Source organism: Nerophis lumbriciformis, linkage group LG32, assembly GCF_033978685.3.
Source record: "Nerophis lumbriciformis linkage group LG32, RoL_Nlum_v2.1, whole genome shotgun sequence".
Classification (NCBI taxonomy): Eukaryota; Metazoa; Chordata; class Actinopteri; order Syngnathiformes; family Syngnathidae; genus Nerophis; species Nerophis lumbriciformis.
In genome coordinates, this window is record NC_084579.2 from 6,134,324 (window position 1) to 6,160,532 (window position 26,209).

Below are 26,209 nucleotides of genomic sequence, written 5' to 3' on the forward strand. Positions count from 1 at the left end.
TTATTTTTTTGTATTTAGAAATAATAGTACCAACTTTTTTTTTTTTTTTTCTCCAACATTTGTGGCACTGGCGTGGCGCCCCCTGATGGACGGCGCCCTTAGCATTTGCCTATACGGCCTATGCCACGGGCCGGCCCTGCTCAGAAGTGAGGATGAATGTCCATTTTAGCTGGCATTCATAAAACGGCCTTTATTTCCTCGCTTTGAATTCCACGGAGGACACCTATGATTCTATGAATGAAAAAATGTGAACGTTGAAACGTTTTAATTGAGCAGAATGTACTTTTCATCTTGATGCGCAATGACAGCTTTCAGCCACAAGATGGCAGCGTTCGCCGAGTGTTACTTCAACGGTTTGAACCGTCGACAATTTTTCGGGCGGCGTAAAAACGAAACAAAATCATTTTTGCAGCTGAGTTGTAGAAGCCGAGAGTGGGGGAAAAAACAAAACATTGGAAGTTATTGTCGTCATGTGAGCCATTATTAGTGTTTGCTTCTCTTACTTTCAAACATTGAGGTCATCTACCTGCTTGATTCCCTATTTCGACACCAACGTGGCTCGTTATGCAAACGAGGTTTTGTTCACAAAAGCAGTTCGTGCTCACTGACGTCAAAAAAAAAAAAACACCTTTGTTTGTCGTCACCATGGCAACACTTTTTCCGCGTTGCAGCGGCGAAGTCTGGCCCCTGCACCGTACCTCGGACCACGGACCACAGACCACGACTCAGAGTGAGTATCACTTTTTAAAAGGGGGTTCAAAAGTGTCTTCTTGATCTCCATATTTTAATTAAGATTACGTTTATTTAAAATGTTGTAACTGTGAGACTGTTACATTACATTATGGGTATCAAACTTTTGTCACCAAGTACCGCCTCAGAAAAAAAATAAACTTGACTCAATTGACCACCATAATGACTAACACAATAGAGTAGCGTAGTAGGCCTAAGCCTAAGCATGCGGCTCTTTGATCACTCTGATGCTGGCTCAGCTGCATACTTGCCGACCCCTCGATTTTCCCGGGAGACTTCCGGATTTTAGTGCCTCTCGCAGAAAACTTCCGGAATTAATATTCTCCGATTTTCACCCTTACAACAATAATAAGGGCGTGCCATGATGGTACAGCATTTAGTGCCCCCTACAATCTGTATAAACAGCGTGCCAGCCCAGTCTTTTGTTGTATGCATCTTCTGCTTGCACACGTGAGTGACACCAAGGCATACTTGATCAACAGCCACACAGGTTACACTGACGGTGGCCATATAAAACAACTTTAACACTCTTACTAATAATGCGCCACACTTTGAACCAAAACCAAACAAGAATGACAAACACATTTCGGGAGAACATCTGCACCTTAACACAACATCAATCAATCAATCAATCAATCTTTATTTATATAGCCCTAAATCACAAGTGTCTCAAAGGGCTGCACAAGCCACAACGACATCCTCGGTACAAAGCCCACATAAGGGCAAGGAAAAACTCACCCCAGTGGGACGTCGATGTGAATGACTATGAGAAACCTTGGAGAGGACCGCATATGTGGGTAACCCCCCCACCCCCTCTAGGGGAGACCGAAAGCAATGGATGTCGAGTGGGTCTGACATAATATTGTGAGAGTCCAGTCCATAGTGGATCCAACATAATAGTAAGAGTCCAGTCCATAGTGGGGCCAGCAGGACACCATCCCGAGCGGAGACGGGTCAGCAGCGCAGAGATGTTCCCAGCCGATGCACAGGCGAGCGGTCCACCCCGGGTCCCGACTCTGGACAGCCAGCACTTCATCCATGGCCACCGGACCTGTGCCCCCCCCCCCCCCCCTCAAGGAAAAGGGGAGCAGAGGAGAAAGAAAAGAAACGGCAGATCAACTGGTCTAACAGGGGGGCTATTTAAAGGTTAGAGTATACAAATGAGTTTTAAGATGGGACTTAAATGCTTCTACTGAGGTAGCATCTCTAATTGTTACCGGGAGGGCATTCCATAGTACTGGAGCCCGAATAGAAAACGCTCTAACATAAACACAACAGAACAAACACCCAGAATCCCATGCAGCCCTGACTCTTCCGGGCTACATTACACACCCCTGCTACCACCAAACCCCGCCCCCACCCCAACCCTGCTCCCTCACACATCAAACCCCCCTCTCAACTCTGTGGGTCGGTTGAGGTGGGCGGGTTTTGGTAGCGGTGGTGTATAATGTATCCCGGAAGAGTTAGGGCTGCATGGGATTCTGGGTATTTGTCCTGTTGTGTTTATGTCGTGGTATTGTGCAGATGTTCTCCCGAAATGTGTTTGTCATTCTTGTTTGGTGTGGGTTCACAGTGTGGCGCATTATTAGTAAGAGTGTTTAAGCTCCCATTGTTTTCTATAATTTGTGAAACTTGTCAAAATGGCTCTTTGACTGGTAAAGGTTGCCGACCCCTGCACTAGATGAAGTTTGAGAATGGATGCACTAAATGTGTTATGTATTTAAGTAATCAGGAAGACTAATCTTTGAATCAGAGGATGGACGTGACGAGCCTTTGCTACCTTTCCTCTTCTTTTTGGCTTCCAGTTTGACGGCGATCACGTGACATCTGAGAGCTTCTCCCATCACTTCCTGTGAAGACAAAGTCCAGTTCACCATGTTCTCCCCAAAGCAGGCAATGCTGCAGAGACAGAAAAAGGACTCGCTCCGAGACCGGGCCCAGGACTTCAGCAGCGAGTGTCATACCTGGGACATCAAGAACTCATGGCTGCAGAGTACAGACAAGCGCCACCTGCGGAGAACCATCGAGAGGAGCGTCAGGGACACGATGAGGCAACATGACATCATCGTCCAGGAGAAGCAGGACAGGTCTGAGCGCTTCTTCCTGACATCTTCTCCTCCTCCTCATCCTCACTTGTCTCCTCCTCAGGCTCAGGAGTTTGCTGGAGGCCGAAGAGGAGCAGCTGGTGGAGGAGGCCCGCAAGCAACACGAGACGCCGCTAGAGAAGCAGGCCCACATGCGGGAACGAGCCCAAGAGCTGCGCGACGCACGGGAGGTGCAACGACAACAGCTGGCGGCCGAAAAACTGGATCAGCAGTTTAGGTGAAACTGAAATGGTGTCAGAAGTGGGACTATTAGTTTGTGAGGCTCTTCATGCCGTGTTGAAAGGGCCTTTAAGAGGTGGGGTCACTAGGATAGGTAGTATTAGGTACAGAGTTTTTGACCAAACAGATGTCAGAAGTGGAATGGTTAAATAAATAGGTGTCAGAAGTGGGACTGTTAGTTTGTGAGGCTCTTCATGCCGCGTTGAAAAGGCCTTTAAGAGGTGGGGACACTAGGATAATTGGTATTGGGTACAGGGTTTTGGACCAAACAGATGTCAGAAGTGGAATGGTTAAATAAATAGGTGTCAGAAGTGGGACTGTTAGTTTGTGAGGCTCTTCATGCCGCGTTGAAAGGGCCTTTAAGAGGTGGGGTCACTAGGAAAATTGGTATTTGGTACAGCGTTTTGGACCAACAAAACATGTCAGAAGTGGAATGGTTAAATAAATAGGTGTCAGAAGTGGGACTGTTTGTGAGGCTCTTCATGTCGCGTTGAAAGGGCCTTTAAGAGGTGGGGTCACTAGGATAATTGGTATTGGGTACAGGGTTTTGGACCAACAAGAGATGTCAGAAGTGGGATGGTTAAATATAGAGGTGTCGGAAGTGGGACTGTTTGTGAGGCTCTTCATGCCGCGTTGAAAGGGCCTTAAAGAGGTGGGGTTGCTAGGATAATTGGTATTGGTTACAAGTTTTTTGACCAACCAGAGATATCAGAAGTGGGATGGTTAAGTATAGAGGTGTCAGAAGTGGGACTGTTAGTTTGTGAGGCTCTTCATGCCGCGTTGAAAGGGCCTTTAAGAGGTTGGGTTAGTTTGTGAGGCTCTTCATGCCGCGTTGAAAGGGCCTTTAAGAGGTGGGGTCACTAGGATAATTGTTATTGGGTACAGGGTTTTGGACCAACGAGAGATGTCAGAAGTGGGATGGTTAAATATAGAGGTGTCGGAAGTGGGACTGTTTGTGAGGCTCTTCATGTCTAGTTGAAAGGACCTTTAAGAGTTGGGGTCACTAGGATAATTGGTATTGGGTACAGGGTTTTGGACCAACAAGAGATGTCAGAAGTGGGATGGTTAAATATAGAGGTGTCGGAAGTGGGACTGTTAGCTTGTGAGGCTCTTCATGCCGTGTTGAAAGGGCCTTTAAGAGGTGGGGTTGCTAAGATAATTGGTATTGGGTACAGGTTTTTTGAACAACAAGAGATGTCAGAAGTGGGATGGTTAAATATAGAGGTGTCAGAAGTGGGACTGTTAGTTTGTGAGGCTCTTCATGCCGCGTTGAAAGGGCCTTTAAGAGGTGGGGTCGCTAGGATAGGTGGTATTAGGTACAAGGTTTTTGACCAAACAGATGTCAGAAGTGGAATGGTTAAATAAATAGGTGTCAGAAGTGGGACTGTTAGTTTGTGAGGCTCTTCATGCCGTGTTGAAAGGGCCTTAAAGAGGTGGGGTTGCTAAGATAATTGGTATTGGGTACAGGTTTTTTGACCAACAAGAGATGTCTGAAGTGGGATGGTTAAATATAGAGGTGGCAGAAGTGGGACTGTTAGTTTGTGAGGCTCTTCGTACCATGTTTAAAGGGCCTTTAAGAGGTGGGGTCACTAGGATAATTGGTAATGGGTACAGGTTTTTTGACCAGCTAGAGATGTCAGAAGTGGAATGGTTAAATATAGAGGTGTCAGAAGTGGGATTGTTAATTTGTGAGGCTCTTCATGCCGCGTTGAAACTCGTGATTTAGGGCTATATAAGTAAACTTTGATTGATGATTGATTGATACTGTATATAATTGACGCTAAAAATTCAATACTTTTAAATAACATTGGGTGCCAGTTCTACGATGAACTACATTCCTCTATAAAATAACCAGCTCTGATCAATGTCTTTATTACTTCAAAGAAAACTGGTTTTGTGGAATACAATTCTAATGAAGTCAAATAGAAATAAGGCAACAAGAGAAGTATCCCACACCTCCCTTTCTGAAGTAAATGTTTGAAAAAAATATATCAATTTAAAAAATATATATATGTATTTTTTTAATCAATTTTTAATTAATCAAGTAAAAATAGTTACAAATAAGAATTGTGATTTGTTCGAAAATCGAGTAAGGCGGCAAAAGAAGTGTCCCACACTTCTCCTTTCTAAAAATGTACAGAAGACATCAACAATATGATTTGCCTGAGTGGCTGGGAAAAAATATGTATTTCTGATTTTTTTGAATCGATTACCAATTGCCGGGATGGGGAGGAGATCTTGCCCCAAGTGGAGGAGTTCAAGTACCTCGGAGTCTTGTTCACGAGTGAGGGAAGAGTGGATCGTGAGATCGACAGGCGGATCGGTGCGGCGTCTTCAGTAATGCGGACGCTGTATCGATCCGTTGTGGTGAAGAAGGAGCTGAGCCGGAAGGCAAAGCTCTCAAATTACCGGTTGATCTACGTTCCCATCCTCACCTATGGTCATGAGCTTTGGGTTATGAGCGAAAGGACAAGATCACGGGTACAAGCGGCCCAAATGAGTTTCCTCCGCCGGGTGGCGGGGCTCTCCCTTAGAGATAGGGTGAGAAGCTCTGTCATTCGGGAGGAGCTCAAACTAAAGCCGGTGCTCCTCCACATGGAGAGGAGCCAGATGAGGTGGTTCGGGCATCTGGTCAGGATGCCACCCGAACGCCTCCCGAGGGAGGTGTTTCGGGCACGTCCGACCGGTAGGAGTCCACGGGGAAGACCCAGGACAAGTTGGGACATACTTGCCAACCTTGAGACCTCCGATTTCGTGGTCGGGGTGGGGCGGGGGCGTGGTTGGGGGCAGGGCTAAGAGGGGAGGAGTATATTTACAGCTAGAATTCACCAAGTCAAGTATTTCATACATATATATATATATATATATATATATATAAAACTGAACTGGCTACAAAGTAAACAAAAACAGAATGCTGGACGACAGCAAAGACTTACTGTGGAGCAAAGACGGCGTCCACAATGTACATCAGTATATGACATGACAATCAACAATGTCCCCACAAAGAAGGATAAAAACAACAGAAATATTCTTGATTGCTAAAACAAAGTAGATGCGGGAAATATCGCTCAAAGGAAGACATGAAACTGCTACTGGAAAATACCAAAAAAGGAGAAAAAGCCACCAAAATAGGAGCGCAAGACAAGAAGTAAAACACTACACACAGGAAAACAGCAAAAACCTCCAAATAAGTCAGGGCGTGACGTGACAGGTGGTGACAGTACACCTACTTTGAGACAATATATATATATATATATATATATATATATATATATATATATATATATATATATATATATATATATATATATATATATATGAAATACTCTACTTTCAGTGAATTCTAGCTGTGTATATATATATATATATATATATATATATATATATATATATATATATATATATACTATATATATATATATATATATATATATATAAATAAAAGAAATACTTGAATTTCAGTGTTCATTTATTTACACATATACACACACATAACACTCATCTACTCATTGTTGAGTTAAGGGTTGAATTGTCCATCCTTGTTCTATTCTCTGTCACTATTTTTCGAACCATGCCGAACACCCTTTCGCAGGTACCCAGAAAGGTTTCGAGTACCACCAAAAAAACTGAATCCCTGAAGACAGTATAAAAATCTGTGTTAAAGGTGTACAAATACTGTTTGTATAATAAGCATGTTATTTTTTTTTTTTACAAATGAGGGTTAAGAGTTCAGTACTTCCAGCTCCGCCTGAATTTCGGGAGATTTTTGGGAGAGGCGCTGAATTTCGGAGTCTCCCGGAAAATCCGGGAGGGTTGGCAAGTATGAGTTGGGAAGACTATGTCTCCCGGCTGGCCTGGGAACGCCTCGGGATCCCCCGGGAGGAGCTGGACGAAATGGCTGGGGAGAGGGAAGTCTGGGCTTCCCTGCTTAGGCTGCTGCCCCCGCGACCCGACCTCGGATAAGCGGAAGAAGATGGATGGATGGAAAAAAAATTTTTTTTATATTTGTGTCAAATTTTCTCACTATATTTTGGAGAGGCGTCCGTTGCAACCCCTCACACTAGTGATGGGTCCGGCAACACCGATGCATCGGCGCATGCGTCGAGCTCATAGAGCAAAACCCTGTGTCGGTGCGCGTACCGCTTTTAGAAAGTCACGTGACCGATCATGAGCTGTTTTGGTCACGTGACCGATACGCCAACTGTGTCGCACTGACGCCTCCTCTGTGCCCTGTGAGCGGCTCTTTTCTACAGCCGGAGAAATAATAACTAAGAAGAGAAAGCGTCTAAAATTGAATACGTTGGAAAAACTGTTTTTAAAAAAAAAAAAAAAAGTGTAAAAAAAAAAAAAGCATCCTCATTCACAACACGTTCTCTTAGATTTCCATGTTATGATACATGTTCACATTATTTATTGACTGTATCTAAAAAAGACAAAAAATATATTTTTATTTAAATGAAGTTATGAAATAATCCTAAATGAAATACAATGACTTGGTTTATATTATTGTATATACTAGGTCAGTGGTTCTCAACCTTTTTTCAGCGATGTACACCCTGTGAATTTTTTTTAAATTCAAGTACCCCCTAATCAGAGCAAAGCATTTTTGGTTGAAAAAAAAAAAAGATAAAGAAGTAAAATACAGCACTATGTCATCAGTTTCTGATTTATTAAATTGTATAACAGTGCAAAATATTGCTCATTTGTTGTGGTCTTTCTTGAACTATTTGGAAAAAAAGATATAAAAATAACTAAAAACTTAAATAAACAAGTGATTCAATTATAAATAAAGATTTCTACACATAGAAGTAATCATCAACTTAAAGTGCCCTCTTTGGGGATTGTATTAGAGCTCCATCTGGATTCATGAACTTAATTCTAAACATTTCTTCACAAAAAAAAAAATCTTTAACATCAATATTTATGGAACATGTCCACAAAAAATCTAGCTGTCAACACTGAATATTGCATTGTTGCATTTCTTTTCACACTTCTTTTTGACAGACATTTTAGTGACAAACCTGAGCTTGTGCTTCACTGAGTTTATGAACTTACATTCATATTTTGTTTAAGTGTTATTCAATAAATACATTTATAAATGATTTTTGAATTGTTGCTATTTTTAGAATATTTTTAAAAAAATCTCACGTACCCCTTGGCATACCTTCAAGTACCCCCAGGGGTACGCGTACCCCCATTTGAGAACCACTGTACTAGGTTATAAAATCAGTGTCAGTTGAGTCGGTCCATAGGTTGCCTGTAGGGATTTTTAATGTCCAGCAGATGTCAGTATTTAGTGACACAGTATCGACACAGTATCGATACAGTTTTGCAATGTGTCGAAACGCTTCATGACGCCTCATCAACCCATCACTACCTCACCCTGATGCCTGCTCCTTGTGGACAGGGAGCAGTGCCAGGAGCTGCGCGAGGCCCAGAGCAAGCGCAGGCTGCTGCAGGTGTGCGAGGAACGTTCCAAGCAGCTGCAGGGTCAGGAGGAGCTCGCCCAGCAGCAGCGGCGGGAGGACGACATGTACCACCAGCTGTGGGAGGAGGACGGCCGAGCCAAGGAGGACAGGGAGCGGCAGAGAATCGAGCACGTGCACCAGAGCAAAGTGACGCAGCTGAACTTCTTCCAGGAGCAGATGGCGGAGGCGGAGCAGCGGCGGCAACACATGATGCAGCAGCGCGACGAGGAAGCTCGGCAACAGGTATGATGATGAGGTGTTTGACAGAGGTGGGACCAAGTCATTGTTTTGCAAGTCACAAGTAAGTCTCAAGTCTTTGCCCTCAAGTCCGAGTCAAGTCCCGAGTCAAGACAGGCAAGCCCCGAGTCAAGTCCAAAGTCAAGACTGGAAAGTCTCAAAGTCAAGTCCTAAGTCCTGCATTTTGAGTTTCGAGTCCTTTCAAGTCCTTTTAACCACAGACTAATATATTAACACAGATTGTGTATGCTTTTCAAACGCTGTATTTATTTATTAAAACAAGTGCATTTTAAATTGCAGGAAAGAAAATTGTGCTGACATTGCACTTTATAATAGCACTATTAACCAGTCATTTTAAACATTAACTCATTCCTTTACAGAACAAACACATTGAAAAATAAAGTGCAAATGTACTTCTTTGTACAAAAGTGTTAACATTGAAAAAACATGACATATACGTGAACATAACAAAAAAGTTGTACTTTTTATATGTCAGGGCCCTATGCTGCATTGCATTTGCAAAAGACCAAATTAGCCAAGAGTCTGTCAGTCATTTGTGCACGATGGGGGCGTAGTATGATGCCACCATGGCTGAAAACTCGCTCCACTGGAGCACTGGAGGCAGGCACTGCCAAGACTCTCATGGCCACTCGGAACAGTGAAGGAAGAGTCTTCATGTTCAATGCCCAGAACAAAAGGGGGGAGAGAGTTGTTTTGGGTTGGTGCACTACTTGTAAGTGTATCTTGTGTTTTTTATGTTGATTTAATTAAAAAAATAAAAAAAAATAAAAAATTCTTGTGCGGCCCGATACCAATCGATCCACGGACCAGTACCGGGCCGCGGCCCGGTGGTTGGGGACCACTGAGGTAAACAACCAACAGTATGTCAGAAAGCTAGCTAAAACGGTACACATTCATAATATAGTATACATTTTAACTGGCCTTTATTTTACTATTTTTGTCGTTTTTTAGGTGGCTAAAATACGCGGTGCTGCTGACCGCCGTCTAACGTTACGTGTGATATATTGACTAACGTAACCCTGCTTAAAAAAAATCACTGAACAAAAAGTATGAATAAGGTAGTGAACTGCAACAGATTCCCGTGTTTGCAATAACGTTATAACGCTAGCAGTGAGTTTACAGCCTCACTGATTTAACTACACAGCAAATAAAAGTCACGTTACTTAGCCAATAAACGTTATCTTACATTCAAAACTTACCGTTCTTTGTGCAACTTCAAATGCCGGACGAAGTTGGAAGTTGTTGCCTCTCCATCAGTCATTTTCGAACCGCATGTGTTGCATACTGCAAACCGTTTTGTGTTGACCACCTCGTAATTTTTATACCCAAACGAAATTATTTTAGGTATCATTTTTTTGTTCACTGGCGTGTGGTTTGGACATGTCTTCTTCGTTGGTTGTCCTGCAATTTGATTGGATGAATGCTGTGTGATGAAAACAAAGTAGATCTAATTTGATTGGCTGTTGTACTGAGAGCACACCAGCTGACACACGCAACGCTGATAGACAAGTACACAATGAAAAATACGGAGCGCTCCCGAATAACTTTTTCATCTTTGGGTTTTGGGGAAAGTAGCAAGTCATGTCAAGTCATGTCAATTCAAAAGGCTCAAGTCCAAGTGAAGTCACAAGTCATTGATGTTAAAGTCTAAGTCGAGTTGCAAGTCTTTTTACATTTTGTCAAGTCGAGTCTAAAGTCATCAAATTCATGACTCGAGTCCAAGTCATGTGACTCGAGTCCACACCTCTGGTGTTTGATGACAGCTGGGAGGAAGAACTGTTGCGTGTGTGTGCGTGTGCAGAGGCAGCGGCAGCAGCTGCAGCAGCAACTGGCCCAGCGGGAACGCCGCCTCAGGCTGGAGGCCAAGGTGGCCAGGCGGCAAATGCTGGACGAGACCCTGCGGCTGAAGATGGAGCGCGTGGCCAAGGACCAGCAGGACGAGCTCCAAGTGGACCTCAGCATCCTGCAGCAGATGCTGGACGACGAGAGCCAGGACCAAAAGGAGAGGGCCGACAAGAAGGTAAACGCACCGTCACCCCTTCCTCCACGACTCCGCCGTCACCGCCCGCCTGGCGCCCGCAGGCCGAGCTGCGGGACGAGCAGCTCCGGTACCGTCAGTATCTGTCCGACCGGCAAATGGAGCGCGAGAAGGAGAACGAGGAGATGCAGCTGCTGATGGAGGAAGACCTGAAGGAGACCTGGGCGCGCCAGGACAAGCAGACCTCCATGCAACAAGAGGCCAGAGACCGCCTGATGGAGGAGGTGGTCGAGTCCCGCCAGCTGCAGACGGCACAGAAACGTAAGACCTGGACCGCTCGCTTTAAAGGACAAGAAGTGAAAAGGGAGTATGTGTCGCCAATGTGTGTGTGTTCTTGTATTTCTACCCTTCTTGAGACATGAAGAAGGAAAAGTATCTTCCATATGAGGAGGTGATGACATAAATCATGGTCCCAATAGCATTGCATCTAATAGACAATGTCTCATTTGCACCCCCTGCTGGTGACTTCTATCAACATGAGGGTGGTCCCAAAAAGGAGGGATTTGTCAAATTGACTGTCGCTTTTAAAAGTGCTCCCCCTCTCGTCAACATATGAAATAACAAGTGTGTGTACGAAATTTTGGCCAAAATTGATAAAATAAATATGTATACCCTGTATACATACTGTAATAACTTGAAGTAAATAATGAAGATTACAAATCAATTACAAACAAAACATTTAAAAGTTTAAAAAATAACTAAAAGCTTACCTTTTTTATATTTGCATAGTATGTATATATTATTAATGTTGTAAATACAAATCTTTATATATCTAGAAAGGGTGGTTCTAAAGAGTTAGGCATTTTTCGGAGGTCTCAAGAAGGTAACAAATACAAGTGTGTGTGTGTGTTCTTGTATTTCTACCCTTGAGACATGAAGAAGGAAAAGTATCTTCCATATGAGGAGGTGTGAACAAGTGATGACATAAATCATGGTCCCAATAACATTGCATCTAATAGACAATGTCTCATTTGCACCCCCTGCTGGTGACATCTATCAACATGAGGGTGGTCCCAAAAAGGAGGGATTTGTCAAATTGACTGTCGTTTTTAAAAGTGCTCCCCCTCTCGTCAACATATGAAATAACAAGTGTGTGTATGAAATTGAGATGCGCCCCCTTTGGCCAAAATTTATAAAATAAATGTATACCCTGTATACATACTGTAATAACTTGAAGTAAATAATGAAGATTAAAAATCAATTACAAACAAAACATTTAGAATTAAAAAAAATAACTAAAAGCTTACTTTTTTTATATTTGCATAGTATGTATATATTATTAATGTTGTAAATACAAATCTTTATATATCCAGAAAGGGTGGTTCTAAAGAGGTAGGCATTTTTCGGAGGTCTCAAGAAGGTAACAAATACAATGTGTGTGTGTGTTCTTGTATTTCTACCCTTCTTGAGACATGAAGAAGGAAAAGTATCTTCCATATGAGGAGGTGTGAACAAGTGATGACATAAATCATGGTCCCAATAACATTGCATCTAATAGACAATGTCTCATTTGCACCCCTGCTGGTGACATCTATCAACACGAGGGTGGTCCCAAAAAGGAGGGATTTGTCAAATTGACTGTCGCTTTTAAAAGTGCTCCCCCTCTCGTCAACATATGAAATAACAAGTGTGTGTACGAAATTGAGATGCGCCCCCTTTGGCCAAATTTTTTAAAATAAATATGTATACCCTGTATACATACTGTAGTAACTTGAAGTAAATAATGAAGATTAAAAATCAATTACAAACAAAACATTTAAAATTTTAAAAAATAACTAAAAGCTTACCTTTTTTTATATTTGCATAATATGCATATATTATTAATGTTGTAAATACAAATTTTTATATATCTAGAAAGGGTGGTTCTAAAGAGGTAGGCATTTTTCTGAGGTCTCAAGAAGGTAACAAATACAAGAGTGTGTGTGTGTTCTTGTATTTCTACCCTTCTTGGGACATGAAGAAGGAAAAGTATCTTCCATATGAGGAGGTGTGAACAAGTGATGACATAAATCATGGTCCCAATAACATTGCATCTAATAGACAATGTCTCATTTGCACCCCCTGCTGGTGACATCTATCAACATGAGGGTGGTCCCAAAAAGGAGGGATTTGTCAAATTGACTGTCGCTTTTAAAAGTGCTCCCCCTCTCGTCAACATATGAAATAACAAGTGTGTGTACGAAATTGAGATGCGCCCCCTTTGGCCAAAATTGATAAAATAAATATGTATACCCTGTATACATACTGTAATAACTTGAAGTAAATAATGAAGATTAAAAATCAATTACAAACAAAACATTTAAAAAAATTTAAAATAACTAAAAGCTTACCTTTTTTATATTTGCATAGTATGTATATATTAATAATGTTGTAAATACAAATCTTTATATATCTAGAAAGGGTGGTCCTAAAGAGGGAGGCATTTTTCTGAGGTCTCAAGAAGGTAACAAATTAAAGAGTGTGTGTGTGTGTTCTTGTATTTCTACCCTTCTTGAGACATGAAGAAGGAAAAGTATCTTCCATATGAGGAGGTGTGAACAAGTGATGGCATAAATCATGGTCCCAATAACATTGCATCTAATAGACAATGTCTCACTTGCACCCCCTGCTGGTGACATCTATCAACATGAGGGTGGTCCCAAAAAGGAGGGATTTGTCAAATTGACTGTCGCTTTTAAAAGTGCTCCCCCTCTCGTCAACATATGAAATAACAAGTGTGTGTACGAAATTGAGAAGCGCCCCCTTTGGCCAAAATTTATAAAATAAATATGTATACCCTATATACATACTGTAGTAACTTGAAGTAAATAATGAAGATTAAAAATCAATTACAAACAAAACATTTAGAATTTAAAAAAATAACTAAAAGCTTACCTTTTTTATATTTGCATAGTATGTATATATTATTAATGTTGTAAATACTAATCTTTATATATCTAGAAAGGGTGGTTCTAAAGAGGTAGGCATTTTTGGAGGTCTCAAGAAGGTAACAAATACAAGAGAGTGTGTGTGTGTGTGTGTTGTATTTCTACCCTTCTTGAGACACGAAGAAGGAAAAGTATCTTCCATATGAGGAGGTGTGAACAAGTGATGACATGGTCCAAATAACATTTCATCTAATAGACAATGTCTCACTTGCACCCCCTGCTGGTGACTTCTATCAACATGAGGGTGGTCCCAAAAAGGAGGGATTTGTCAAATTGACTGTCGCTTTTAAAAGTGCTCCCCCTCTGGTCAACATATGAAATAACAAGTGTGTGTACGAAATTGAGAAGTGCCCCCTTTGGCCAAAATTGATAAAATAAATATGTATACCCTGTATACATACTGTAATAACTTGAAGTAAATAATGATTAAAAATCAATTACAAACAAAACATTTAAAATTTTTAAAAATCACTAAAAGCTTACCTTTTTTATATTTGCATAGTATGTATATATTATTAATGTTGTAAATACAAATCTTTATATATCTAGAAAGGGTGGTTCTAAAGAGGGAGGCATTTTTCTGAGGTCTCAAGAAGGTAACAAATACAAGAGTGTGTGTGTGTTCTTGTATTTTTACCCTTCTTGAGACATGAAGAAGGAAAAGTATCTTCCATATGAGGAGGTGTGAACAAGTGATGACATAAATCATGGTCCCAATAACATTGCATCTAATAGACAATGTCTCATTTGCACCCCCTGCTGGTGACATCTATCAACATGAGGGTGGTCTCAAAAAGGAGGGATTTGTCAAATTGACTGTCACTTTTAAAAGTGCTCCCCCTCTCGTCAACATATGAAATAACAAGTGTGTGTATGAAATTGAGATGCGCCCCCTTTGGCCAAATTTTTTAAAATTAATATGTATACCCTGTATACATACTGTAGTAACTTGAAGTAAATAATGAAGATTAAAAATCAATTACAAACAAAACATTTGAAATTTTAAAAAATAACTAAAAGCTTACCTTTTTTATATTTGCATAGTATGTATATATTATTAATGTTGTAAATACAAATCTTTATATATCTAGAAAGGGTGGTTCTAAAGAGTTAGGTATTTTTCGGAGGTCTCAAGAAGGTAACAAATACAATGTGTGTGTGTGTGTGTTCTTGTATTTCTACCCTTCTTGAGACATGAAGAAGGAAAAGTATCTTCCATATGAGGAGGTGTGAACAAGTGATGACATAAATCATGGTCCCAATAACATTGCATCTAATAGACAATGTCTCATTTGCACCCCCTGCTGGTGACATCTATCAACATGAGGGTGGTCCCAAAAAGGAGGGATTTGTCAAATTGACTGTCGCTTTTAAAAGTGCTCCCCCTCTCGTCAACATATGAAATAACAAGTGTGTGTATGAAATTGAGATGCGCCCCTTTTGTCCAAAATTTTTAAAATTAATATGTATACCCTGTATACATACTGTAGTAACTTGAAGTAAATAATAAAGATTAAAAATAAATTACAAACAAAACATTTAAAATTTTAAAAAATAACTAAAAGCTTACCTTTTTTATATTTGCATAGTATGTACATATTATTAATGTTGTAAATACAAATCTTTATATATCTAGAAAGGGTGGTTCTAAAGAGGGAGGCATTTTTCTGAGGTCTCAAGAAGGTAACAAATACAAGAGTGTGTGTGTGTTCTTGTATTTCTACCCTTCTTGAGACACGAAGAAGGAAAAGTATCTTCCATATGAGGAGGTGTGAACAAGTGATGACATGGTCCCAATAACATTTCATCTAATAGACAATGTCTCATTTGCACCCCCTGCTGGTGACATCTATCAACATGAGGGTGGTCCCAAAAAGGAGGGATTTGTCAAATTGACTGTCGCTTTTAAAAGTGCTCCCCCTCTCGTCAACATATGAAATAACAAGTGTGTATGAAATTGAGATGCGCCCCCTTTTGGCCAAAATGTATAAAATGAATATGTATACCCTGTATACATACTGTAGTAACTTGAAGTAAATAATGAAGACTAAAAATCAATTACAAACAAAACATTTAAAATTTTTAAAAATAACTAAAAGCTTACCTTTTTTATATTTGCATAGTATGTATATATTATTAATGTTGTAAATACAAATCTTTTTATATCTAGAAAGGGTGGTTCTAAAGAGGTAGACATTTTTCGGAGGTCTCAAGAAGGTAACAAATACAAGAGAGTGTGTGTGTGTGTGTGTGTGTGTTCTTGTATTTCTACCCTTCTTGAGACATTAAGGAAAATTAGCTTCCATATGAGGAGGTGATGACATAAATCATGGTCCCAATAGCATTGCATCTAATAGACAATGTCTCATTTGCACCCCCTGCTGGTGACTTCTATCAACATGAGGGTGGTCCCAAAAAGGAGGGATTTGTCAAATTGACTGTCACTTTTAAAAGTGCTCCCCCTCTCGTCAACATATGAAATAACAAGTGTGTGTATGAAATTGAGATGCGCCCCCTTTTGCCAAAATTAATACAAAAAATAAATAAATATGTATATAGAGACATAATAACTTGAAGTAAATAATGAAGATTAAAAACGAACTACAAACAAAAAATAAAAAATAAAAAAAATTAACTAAAAGCTTACCTTTTTTATATTTGCATAGTATGTATATATTATTAATGTTGTAAATACAAATGTTTATATATCTAGAAAGGCTGGTCTTAAAGAGGTAGGCATTTTTTCAGAGGTCTCAAGAAGGTAAAAAATACAAGAATGTGTGTGTGTGTGTGTGTGTGTGTGTGTGTGTGTGTGTGTGTGTGTGTGTGTGTGTGTGTGTGTGTGTGTGTGTGTGTGTGTGTTCTGTCAATGCTTACTTAATGGGGACATGGCTCTGTTTACACAGTCACCTTTAGGGGACCTCTGACGGTATGGGGACAAAAAAAGCAGGTCCCCTAGAGGGAAACCTTTTTAAATGATAGTCAGATCCATTCTGAAGATGCCTAAGTGATTTTTAAGCTTTGGCCCATAAAACATGTTTACTGGTTAGTTTGAGTGTGAGACATTTGCACAGCAGCCCCCTCATTGGGCCACCTCAGCATGATTATAAAACATTTATTACCTTAAAGTATGATTCACATTCAGAATGTTCCATCCTTCTATATATGCTAGTTGGAGTTGCAGACAACTTCATTGCTGCTGAATAGCAGTTTTCAGTAAAGTCACAGAAGATGCAGGATTTGCTTTAACATTTAAGTGGTGACACTTCCTATAAGGACAGCTGTAGTGCTGTATTCTGACCATCATGCATACTTGCCAACCCTACCCGTATTTTCCGGGAGACTCCCGAAATTCAGCGCCTCTCCCGAAAACCTCCCGGGACAAATATTCTCCCGAAAATCTCCCGATTTTCAGCCGGAGCTGGAAGCCACGCCCCCTCCAGCTCCATGCGGACCTGAGTGAGGACAGCCTTTTTTCATGACGGGAGGACAACAGGGTGACAAGAACTAAATCATCCAGACTAGAGATAAATTGTATTATTATGTTTATCTTACCTAAAAATAAATATATTTATTAATTAAAAAAATAAATAAAAAATAAATACATTTTTACTATATTTTGCTAAAAACATCAAAATTAATTGTATTTTTTTTTTGTATTTTTTCGTGACTCCTTATTACATCCAGCCATAGAATTATACATTCAAATAAACATATTTGAAATAATTGATTTTAAATTATCATAATAATTCATTTAAAATGACAATATTTAATTATTAAAATAATTGCTTGTTTATCAACAACTTTAGCATTTTATTTATTACATTTTGAAACCCTCAGAAGCCAAGTTATGTTGTATTCCTTAATATTTATTTATGCAAGTTTGAAGTATTAATTATCTAAACACAGTTTTGGTGAATTTTAGCTGTCAATATACTCCTCCCCTCTTAACCACGCCCCGCTCCACCCTCGACCACGCCCCCACGCCCCACCTCCCGAAATCGGAGGTCTCAAGGTTGGCAAGTATGCCATCATGTCATATTTACTTTCAACTTTTTTTTTTTTAATGGTCCTCAGTAGTCACGTACAAATTTGTGTGAATTATGCAAAATGATTTAAATTTGGTCCCCATGAACCATATTAAGTCTTTTTCCCCAGGGTCCCCAGTAAGAACATTACTTCATCAATCCAGAGATTTAAAGACGTGTATGAGCTAACTGGGCAGTGGACATTTTACACCATTTTTTTTATGCCTCCACACAGGCCCGGCCCTAACCAATCTGGCGCCCTAGGCAAAATTTTAGGTGGCGCACCCCCACATCGGCATTGAAGTGTATATACTCAGAAGAAACCGAATAGCTTTGTCTTTTTTTTTTACTTACAACTATACCTAATATATAAAGGGGTGGAAAAGTGACTATTACCTGCAGGGCAAACATTAGCTAACCAGAAGGCAATAACAATATAAACAAAAAACACCTGCTTAAAAGATCTAATACAAATGTCCCTGAGGAATGTAAGGTGGGAGTACTGTAATTACCTAACGTTACATTATTATTTTCCATAACAATTTAGCCCCCTCCACAATATTAACCCGACGTTAAAACAGAACTAGCTATTTATTGATTAGCAATTGCCGAATCATGTAACATTAGCTTAATGCTAAAAAGCCAGGTTACGTGGGGGGGTGGGGGGGGGCGTAATGTTGTAACAAATAATATTTCTATTAAATAGGCTTTACTTTGCATTTTAATTAACGTGGGATTATTTTTTTGTATTTAGAAATAATAGTATCAACTTTTTATTTTTTATTTTTTTTTTCTCCAACATTTGTGGCACTGGCGTGGCGCCCCCTGATGGACGGCGCCCTTAGCATTTGCCTATACGGCCTATGCCACGGGCTGGCCCTGGCTCCACAACTGTAGAAAGGCTGGTCCCCACAAGTCATGATCAAAAACTTGCTCCCCATTCCAAATGATAACCTGTGTGTGTGTGTGTGTGTGTGTGTGTGTGTGTGTGTGTGTGTGTGTGTGTGTGTGTGTGTGTGTGTGTGTGTGTGTGTGTGTGTGTAGAACACATGAAGATGCAGAGGCGTCAGGAAGTGGCCAAGGAGAGAGAAGAGGTGGATGCCGCCTTCAATGAGATGAAAAGGGAGGAGGAGGACCTGAAGAAGAGGTGAGTGGTCCAAGACTACGTTTTTAGTGGCCGCTCGCATTACGGACAAAATGCGATTTGTCACGTCAACGCAACATGCCGTGGAGCACACTAAACATGGCTTCCACGCTCTCAGTACTGGTGCATTTGATTTCCTGCAATCAAAGTCGACCTTTTTGAACGGAATTACAGCAAAAAAGGAGGGCAGTCAGAGACAGGACTGGTCAAACTTTCACCTGAGTTCCTCACATATTTTATTCTTAGCCGTTTTCTACTCCGTTGTCAACTATTTATTTTGTAACCGTCTATTTGGGCGAATAACTATGACGCATATCGCTTTTTGACCACGTTCCGGTCTGATGAATGCGGCCAGCGTCCACATGCATGGTATGTGTATCTCACTTACAGTACAGGCCAAAGGTTTGGACACACCTTCTCATTTCAATGCCATCCATCCATCCATCCATCTTCTTCCGCTTATCCGAGGTCGGGTCGCGGGGGCAGCAGCCTAAGCAGGGAAGCCCAGACTTTCCTCTCCCCAGCCACTTCGTCCAGCTCCTCCCGGGGGATCCCGAGGCGTTCCCAGGCCAGCCGGGAGACATAGTCTTCCCAACGTGTCCTGGGTCTGCCCCGTGGCCTCCTACCGGTTGGACGTGCCCTAAACACCTCCCGAGGGAGGCGTTCGGGTGGCATCCTGACCAGATGCCCGAACCACCTCATCTGGCTCCTCTCCATGAGGAGGAGCAGCGGCTTTACTTTGAGCTCCTCCCAGATGGCAGAGCTTCTCACCCTATCTCTAAGGGAGAGCCCCGCCACCCGGCGGAGGAAACTCATTTCGGCCGCCTGTACCCGTGATCTTGTCCTTTCGGTCATAACCCAAAGCTCATGACCATAGGTGAGGATGGGAACGTAGATCGACCGGTAAATTGAGAGCTTTGCCTTCCGGCTCAGCTCCTTCTTCACCACAACGGATCGATACAGCGTCCGCATTACTGAAGATGCCGCACCGATCCGCCTGTCGATCTCACGATCCACTTTTCCCTCACTCGTGAACAAGACTCCTAGGTACTTGAACTCCTCCACTTGGGGCAGGGTCTCCTCCCCAACCCGGAGATGGCACTCCACCCTTTTCCGGGCGAGAACCATGGACTCGGACTTGGAGGTGCTGATTCTCATCCCAGTCGCTTCACACTCGGCTGCGAACCGATCCAGTGAGAGCTGAAGATCCTGGCCAGATGAAGCCATCAGGACCACATCATTTGCAAAAAGCAGAGACCTAATCCTGCAGCCACCAAACCAGATCCCCTCAACGCCCTGACTGCGCCTAGAAATTCTGTCCATAAAGGTTATGAACATTTCAATGCATTTTCTTTATTTTCATGACTATTTACATTGTAGATTGTCACAGAAGGCATCAAAACTATGACACCTGTGAAGCATACTTGCCAACCTTGAGACCTCCAAATTCGGGAGATTTGGGGGGGAGGGTTTCGGTGGGCGGGGGCGAGGTTATGGGGGTAAGGGGGGAGGAGTATATTTATAGCTAGAATTAATAATAGTAATAATAACTGGGATTTATATAGCGCTTTTCTAAGTACCTAAAGTCGCTTTACATGTAGAACACATCAATCATTCACACCTAATGGTGGTAAGCTACTTTCATAGCCACAACTGCCCTGGGGTAGACTGACGGAAGCGTGGCTGCAATTTGCGCCAACGGCCCCTCCGATATATATAATATATATAATAAAATACATATATATATATATATATATATATATATATATATATATATATATATATATATATATATATATATATATATATATATATATATATATATATATATAAAATAAATACTTGACTTTCAGTGAATTCTAGCTATATATATATATATATATATATATATATATATATAATAAAATACATATATATATATATATATATATATACATATATAGCTAGAATTCACTGAAAGTCAAGTATTTATTTTATTTATATATATATATATATATATAATAAAATACAAATATATATATATATATAGCTAGAATTCACTGAAAGTCAAGTATTTATTTTATTTATATATATATATATATATATATATAAAATAAATACTTGACTTTCAGTGAATTCTAGCTATATATATATATATATATATATATATATATATATATATATAATTTTTATTTTTTTTATTTTTTATTTATATATATATATTATATATATCGGAGGGGCCATTGGCGCAAATTGCAGCCACGCTTCCGTCAGTCTACCCCAGGGCAGTTGTGGCTATGAAAGTAGCTTACCACCACCAGGTGTGAATGATTGATGGGTTCTACATGTAAAGCGACTTTAGGTACTTAGAAAAGCGCTATATAAATCCCAGTTATTATTATTATTATTAATTCTAGCTATAAATATACTCCTCCCCCCTTACCCCCTTAACCACGCCCCCGCCCCCACCCATATATATATATTTTTTTATATATATATATATATATATATATATATATATATATATATATATATATATATATATATATATATATATATATAAAATAAATACTGGACTTTCAGTGAATTCTAGCTATATATATATATATATATATATATATATATATATATATATATATATATATATATATATATATATATATATATATATATATATATATATGTATTTTATTATATATATACTGTACATATATATATATATATATATATATATATATATATATATAAAATAAATGAATTTTAGTGTTCATTTATTTACACATATACACACACAACACTCCTCTCTACTCATTGTTGTATATGAAAGTGCAATGCTTTGCAGCCAGTAGCACAGCCTTTGAAGGAGCATAGGTATGGGCAGTGTAATATTCTGGGTCGGAGTCAATAACCAGGCGAGGTGACGAAGTTACGTCTCTTTACTTCATACTTCAAAACCGACTCCCACACTTGCCGTCAGGGTGCGCAATTCAACGTAAATCGTTGGCCAACCAAAAAGAAACCTTTCTGTGGTTACTTTTTGGTTGACCAAGCGGACGTGACGACAGGCTATCCTCACTCAGGTCCGCACGGACCTGGAGGGGGCGCGCCTTAAGTCCGGCTGGAAATTGGGAGAAATTCGGGAGAATGGTTGTCCCGAGAGATTTTCGGCAGGCACTGAAATTCGGGAGTCTCCCGGAAAATTCGGGAGGGTTGGCAAGTATGTTGTGAAGTGAAAACTGTCAGGTTCAAACACTGATGACATCTATTAAACAAGACAAGAAGCAAAGAATTAAACAGAGACAGAATTCAATTTGGCTCAATTTGAGGAGAGACGCTTGGACACTGTACCCTCGCACAGTGTCTCAGCACGCTCTGCCAAAAGATTGCACGCCTCCTCCTTTTATTTGGACCTTCCCTGACCACATGGCCACAGCTGTTTCTAAGGGACGAGGGTCGTAAACAGTTCACAGAAAAGGTCGGTTCAAAAAAAGAGGTCGTCTGGAACTTGGGCAGATCCTGCCTTCTCTCTGCTTTGTAGTTCTTGGGTTAAAACAACCGTATTTTTCGGACTATAAGTCACAGTTTGTTTCATAGTTTGGCCGGGAGTGCGACTTATACTCAGGAGCGACTTATGTGTGAAATTATTAACACATTAGTGTAAAATATCAAATAATATTATTGATCTCATTCACGTAAGAGACTAGACGTATAAGATTTCATGGGATTTAGCGATTAGGAGTGACAGATTGTTTGGTAAACGTATAGCATGTTCTATATGTTATAGTTATTTGAATGACTCTTACCATAATATGTTACGTTAACATACCAGTTGGTTATTTATGCCTCATATAATCACTATTCTTTATTTATTTTAAATTGCCTTTCAAATGTCTATTCTTGCTGTTGGCTTTTATCAAATACATTTTCCCCCAAAAATGCGACTTATACTCCAGTGCGACTTATATATGTTTTTTTTCCTTCTTTATTATGCATTATCGGCCGGTGCGACTTATACTCCGGAGCGACTTATACTCCGAAAAATACGGAATGTCTTTCTGTTGATTACAACACATGAAAGAAACAGAAACACCTTCATGTTGTTTCCATCCTACACAGTGGAGTTTCTTCTTAGTTGGTTCAAAGACAGCTTTCGGTCTTCTCGCTGGGAACTCATTTCAACACAAAGTTTTTGTGATAACTTAGATAAAATTATTCTAACAAAAACCCTTTCAGGAGCTCATCGAGAGAATGCCAAGAGTGTGCAAAGCAGTAATCAGAGCAAAGGGTGGCTATTTTGAAGAAACAAGAATATAAAACATGTTTTCAGTTTATTTTACCTTTTTTTGTTAAGTACATAATCCACGTGTGTTCATTCATAGTTTTGATGTGACAATCTACAATGTAAATAGTCATGAAAATAAAGAAAACGCATTGAATGAGAACTTCTGGCCTGTACATACGAAAGAGGCCTGGAAAATGTGGAATTGCATGAAAAAGTCCGATACAAATCACCAGTGTTTCCCACAGGACAGGCATCTATTTGTGGTGGTGTGGTCGGGGGGCGGGGGGTGACGGCGGCAGCGGCGATGACCAAGAAGAACGCGGAGTTGGAATATAAGTACAACACTTTATGTACATATTTAGCTCATTAAAATTACCGACAGGAAGGCGAGAAACACTTTATTTCAACAGACTCTGGCGCCGTACCTGTCGTCAAAACTCCAAAGACCGACTGCACAGTTGCGCTAACAAAATAAGAGTCTCAGAAAGCTGGCGTGCACAAGCTAGCAAGCTACGGAGTTTGCCGACAATGTATTTCTTGTAAAGTGTATACAAAGGAGTACAGAAGCTGGACAAATAAGATGCCAAAAACCAACCACTTTCATGTGGTATTGGACAGAAAGGAGGACTTTTTTTTCTCCTCCATTCGAAAATGCGGACGTTATCATCACCACTGTCTGATTCCAATCAATGCAAGTCATCAGAATCAGGTAATACACCAACTTATATTCTTGTCTTCATGAAAGAAAGGAATCTATATGTGTTAAACATGCTTGTATTATTTTTAAACACCTTTAACTTGTTAACAATATTAATTATATGTGTTAAACATGCTTGTTTTATCTTTAAACACCTTTAATTTATTAACAATATTAACTATATGTGTTAAACATGCTTGTATTATCTTTAAACACCTTTAACTTGTTAACAATATTAACTATATGTGTTAAACATGCTTGTATTGTCATTAAACACCTTTAACTTGTTAACAATATTAACTATATGTATTAAACATACTTGTATTATCATTAAACACCTTTAATTTATTAACAATATGTGTTAAACATGCTTGTATTATCTTTAAACACCTTTAACTTGTTAACAATATTAACTATATGTATTAAACATACTTGTATTATCATTAAACACCTTTAATTTATTAACAATATTAACTATATGTGTTAAACATGCTTACATTATCATTAAACACCTTCAATATATTAACAATATTAACTATATGTGTTAAACATGCTTGCATTATCATTAAACACCTTTAACTTGTTAACAAAAACATATATTTCATAAATAAGTAAATATAAATGATATATATGAATGAGGTAGATCCCCACGACTTGATCAATTGAAAAGTAGCTCGCCTGCAGAAAAAGTGTGAGCACCCCTGAGTTACAGTCATCTGAACAGGTCAGCCACCTGTTTAAAGCCCGATCACAGTTGAAATCTTGAAATGAAGGGCCTTTAATGGCCAAAACATTAACCTGGACAACATTTTAACAGCTGGTTGGCTCAGATTTTATTATTTTCATTGCATTCACATGCTGCAGTGGACAGTGGACAATTTAGCTTCATTATTAATGCAGTATCTGAAGCACCGTCTCCACGTGTGTTTATTGACAACAGGGTTATAACCTGGACACGTTAGCTCGTCGGTATGGTAACACGTGACGTGACAACAGCGGCGGTGTTAATGAAGCAGCGTCAGGCTGCTCACCGTGAGTGAAACGCTCGGTGAAATCGAGGATTAACGTTAAATATATGACGAGCCGCGAGCGATGCAGCTATAACTTATCTACCTACAACCTATATTACCCTCGTATTTTGATCCGGTCGGTCCGTTCTTTTACTCCGCCGTCTTCTTCTTCTTCTTCTTCGTCTTCTGGCCCACCAGGTGAATGAAGTGCTATTGGCGGAGTTACAATGCATAGTAGGCTACCGCCACCTACTGCACCGGAGTTGTAACTACAAGGTACATTCACAGACAGAGTCCCATTGCTTTTATGAGCGGTCGAGCGAGTCAAAAGCCGAAAAATCCATTTGTGGCGGACGTAATTCTTTCGTGGCGGGCCGCCACAAATAAATGAATGTGTGGGAAACACTGAATCACGTACGGGCAAAAAAATGGGAATTGACCCGCCGTGTGAACGAGGCCTAACATGGTCCATGACGGACCTCAAGTGGTCCTGTTCTCACGTGCACGTTTCCCCTCCCCCGCAGGCAGAGGCAGGCGTACCTGGCCTACCAGGCGGACCTGCAGGAGCAGATGGAGCAGCGGCGGCAGCAGAAGAGAGAACAGGAAGCCGAGGACGAGAGGCAGAGGCAGCAGGGTCTGACCATGGAGCGGCAGGAGCAGCAGAAGAAAGAGGAGGTTCTGGCCCGACCCACTGACGGCGCCACGCACCCTTTTAGAAGACTCAAGAATCATTAAGAAGAGCAACACAAACACATCTTATTGTGAAAGGCTCATTTCATGGAGTTTTCCCCTCTTAGCAAGTGATTACTAAAAACAACAAGGACTTTATTCATTATGCTAATGAAAGGAGCTAATGTTGTGATGTACTTGGTGAAGTTTGAGAAAAGTGGAAAATTTTACGTTTTTTTTTTTAAAAGCAGACTACGTGAAATGTAAAGTCCAGTTGTCGGCATGAAATTTCAAAAGTATATTGACTTGTATGGACCATCCTTCAATCATTTCAGGATTTTGTCTTTGTTCATAATTATGATGAATAAAACAACTGAGAATTGAGTTGGCATGTTTGTACGCTCGGTGGCCTAGTGCAGTGTTTTTCAACCACTGTGCCGCGGCACACTAGTGTGCCGTGAGCAGAGGTGGGTAGTAACGCGCTACATTTACTCCGATCTACTTGAGTAATTTTTGGGATAAATTGTACTTCTAAGAGTAGTTTTAATGCAACGTACTTTTACTTTTACTTGAGTATATTTATAGAGAAGAAACGCTACTTTTACTCCGCTACTTTTACTCCGCTACTTTTATCT

General features: G+C 40.2%; 1 protein-coding gene across 1 annotated transcript; it reads left to right on the forward strand.

The window, feature by feature from the left end:
- The first annotated feature begins 639 nt into the window (after nucleotides 1-639).
- Nucleotides 640-25,920, forward strand: cfap53 (cilia and flagella associated protein 53). The gene is made up of 8 exons (XM_061927231.1): nucleotides 640-730; nucleotides 2,556-2,837; nucleotides 2,899-3,072; nucleotides 8,482-8,785; nucleotides 10,602-10,820; nucleotides 10,883-11,099; nucleotides 18,838-18,940; nucleotides 25,430-25,920. The coding sequence occupies exons 2-8, from the start codon at nucleotides 2,626-2,628 to the stop codon at nucleotides 25,638-25,640; spliced, it is 1,440 nt and encodes a 479-aa protein (XP_061783215.1). The 5' UTR covers nucleotides 640-730; nucleotides 2,556-2,625; the 3' UTR covers nucleotides 25,641-25,920.
- Nucleotides 25,921-26,209: the final 289 nt, after the last annotated feature.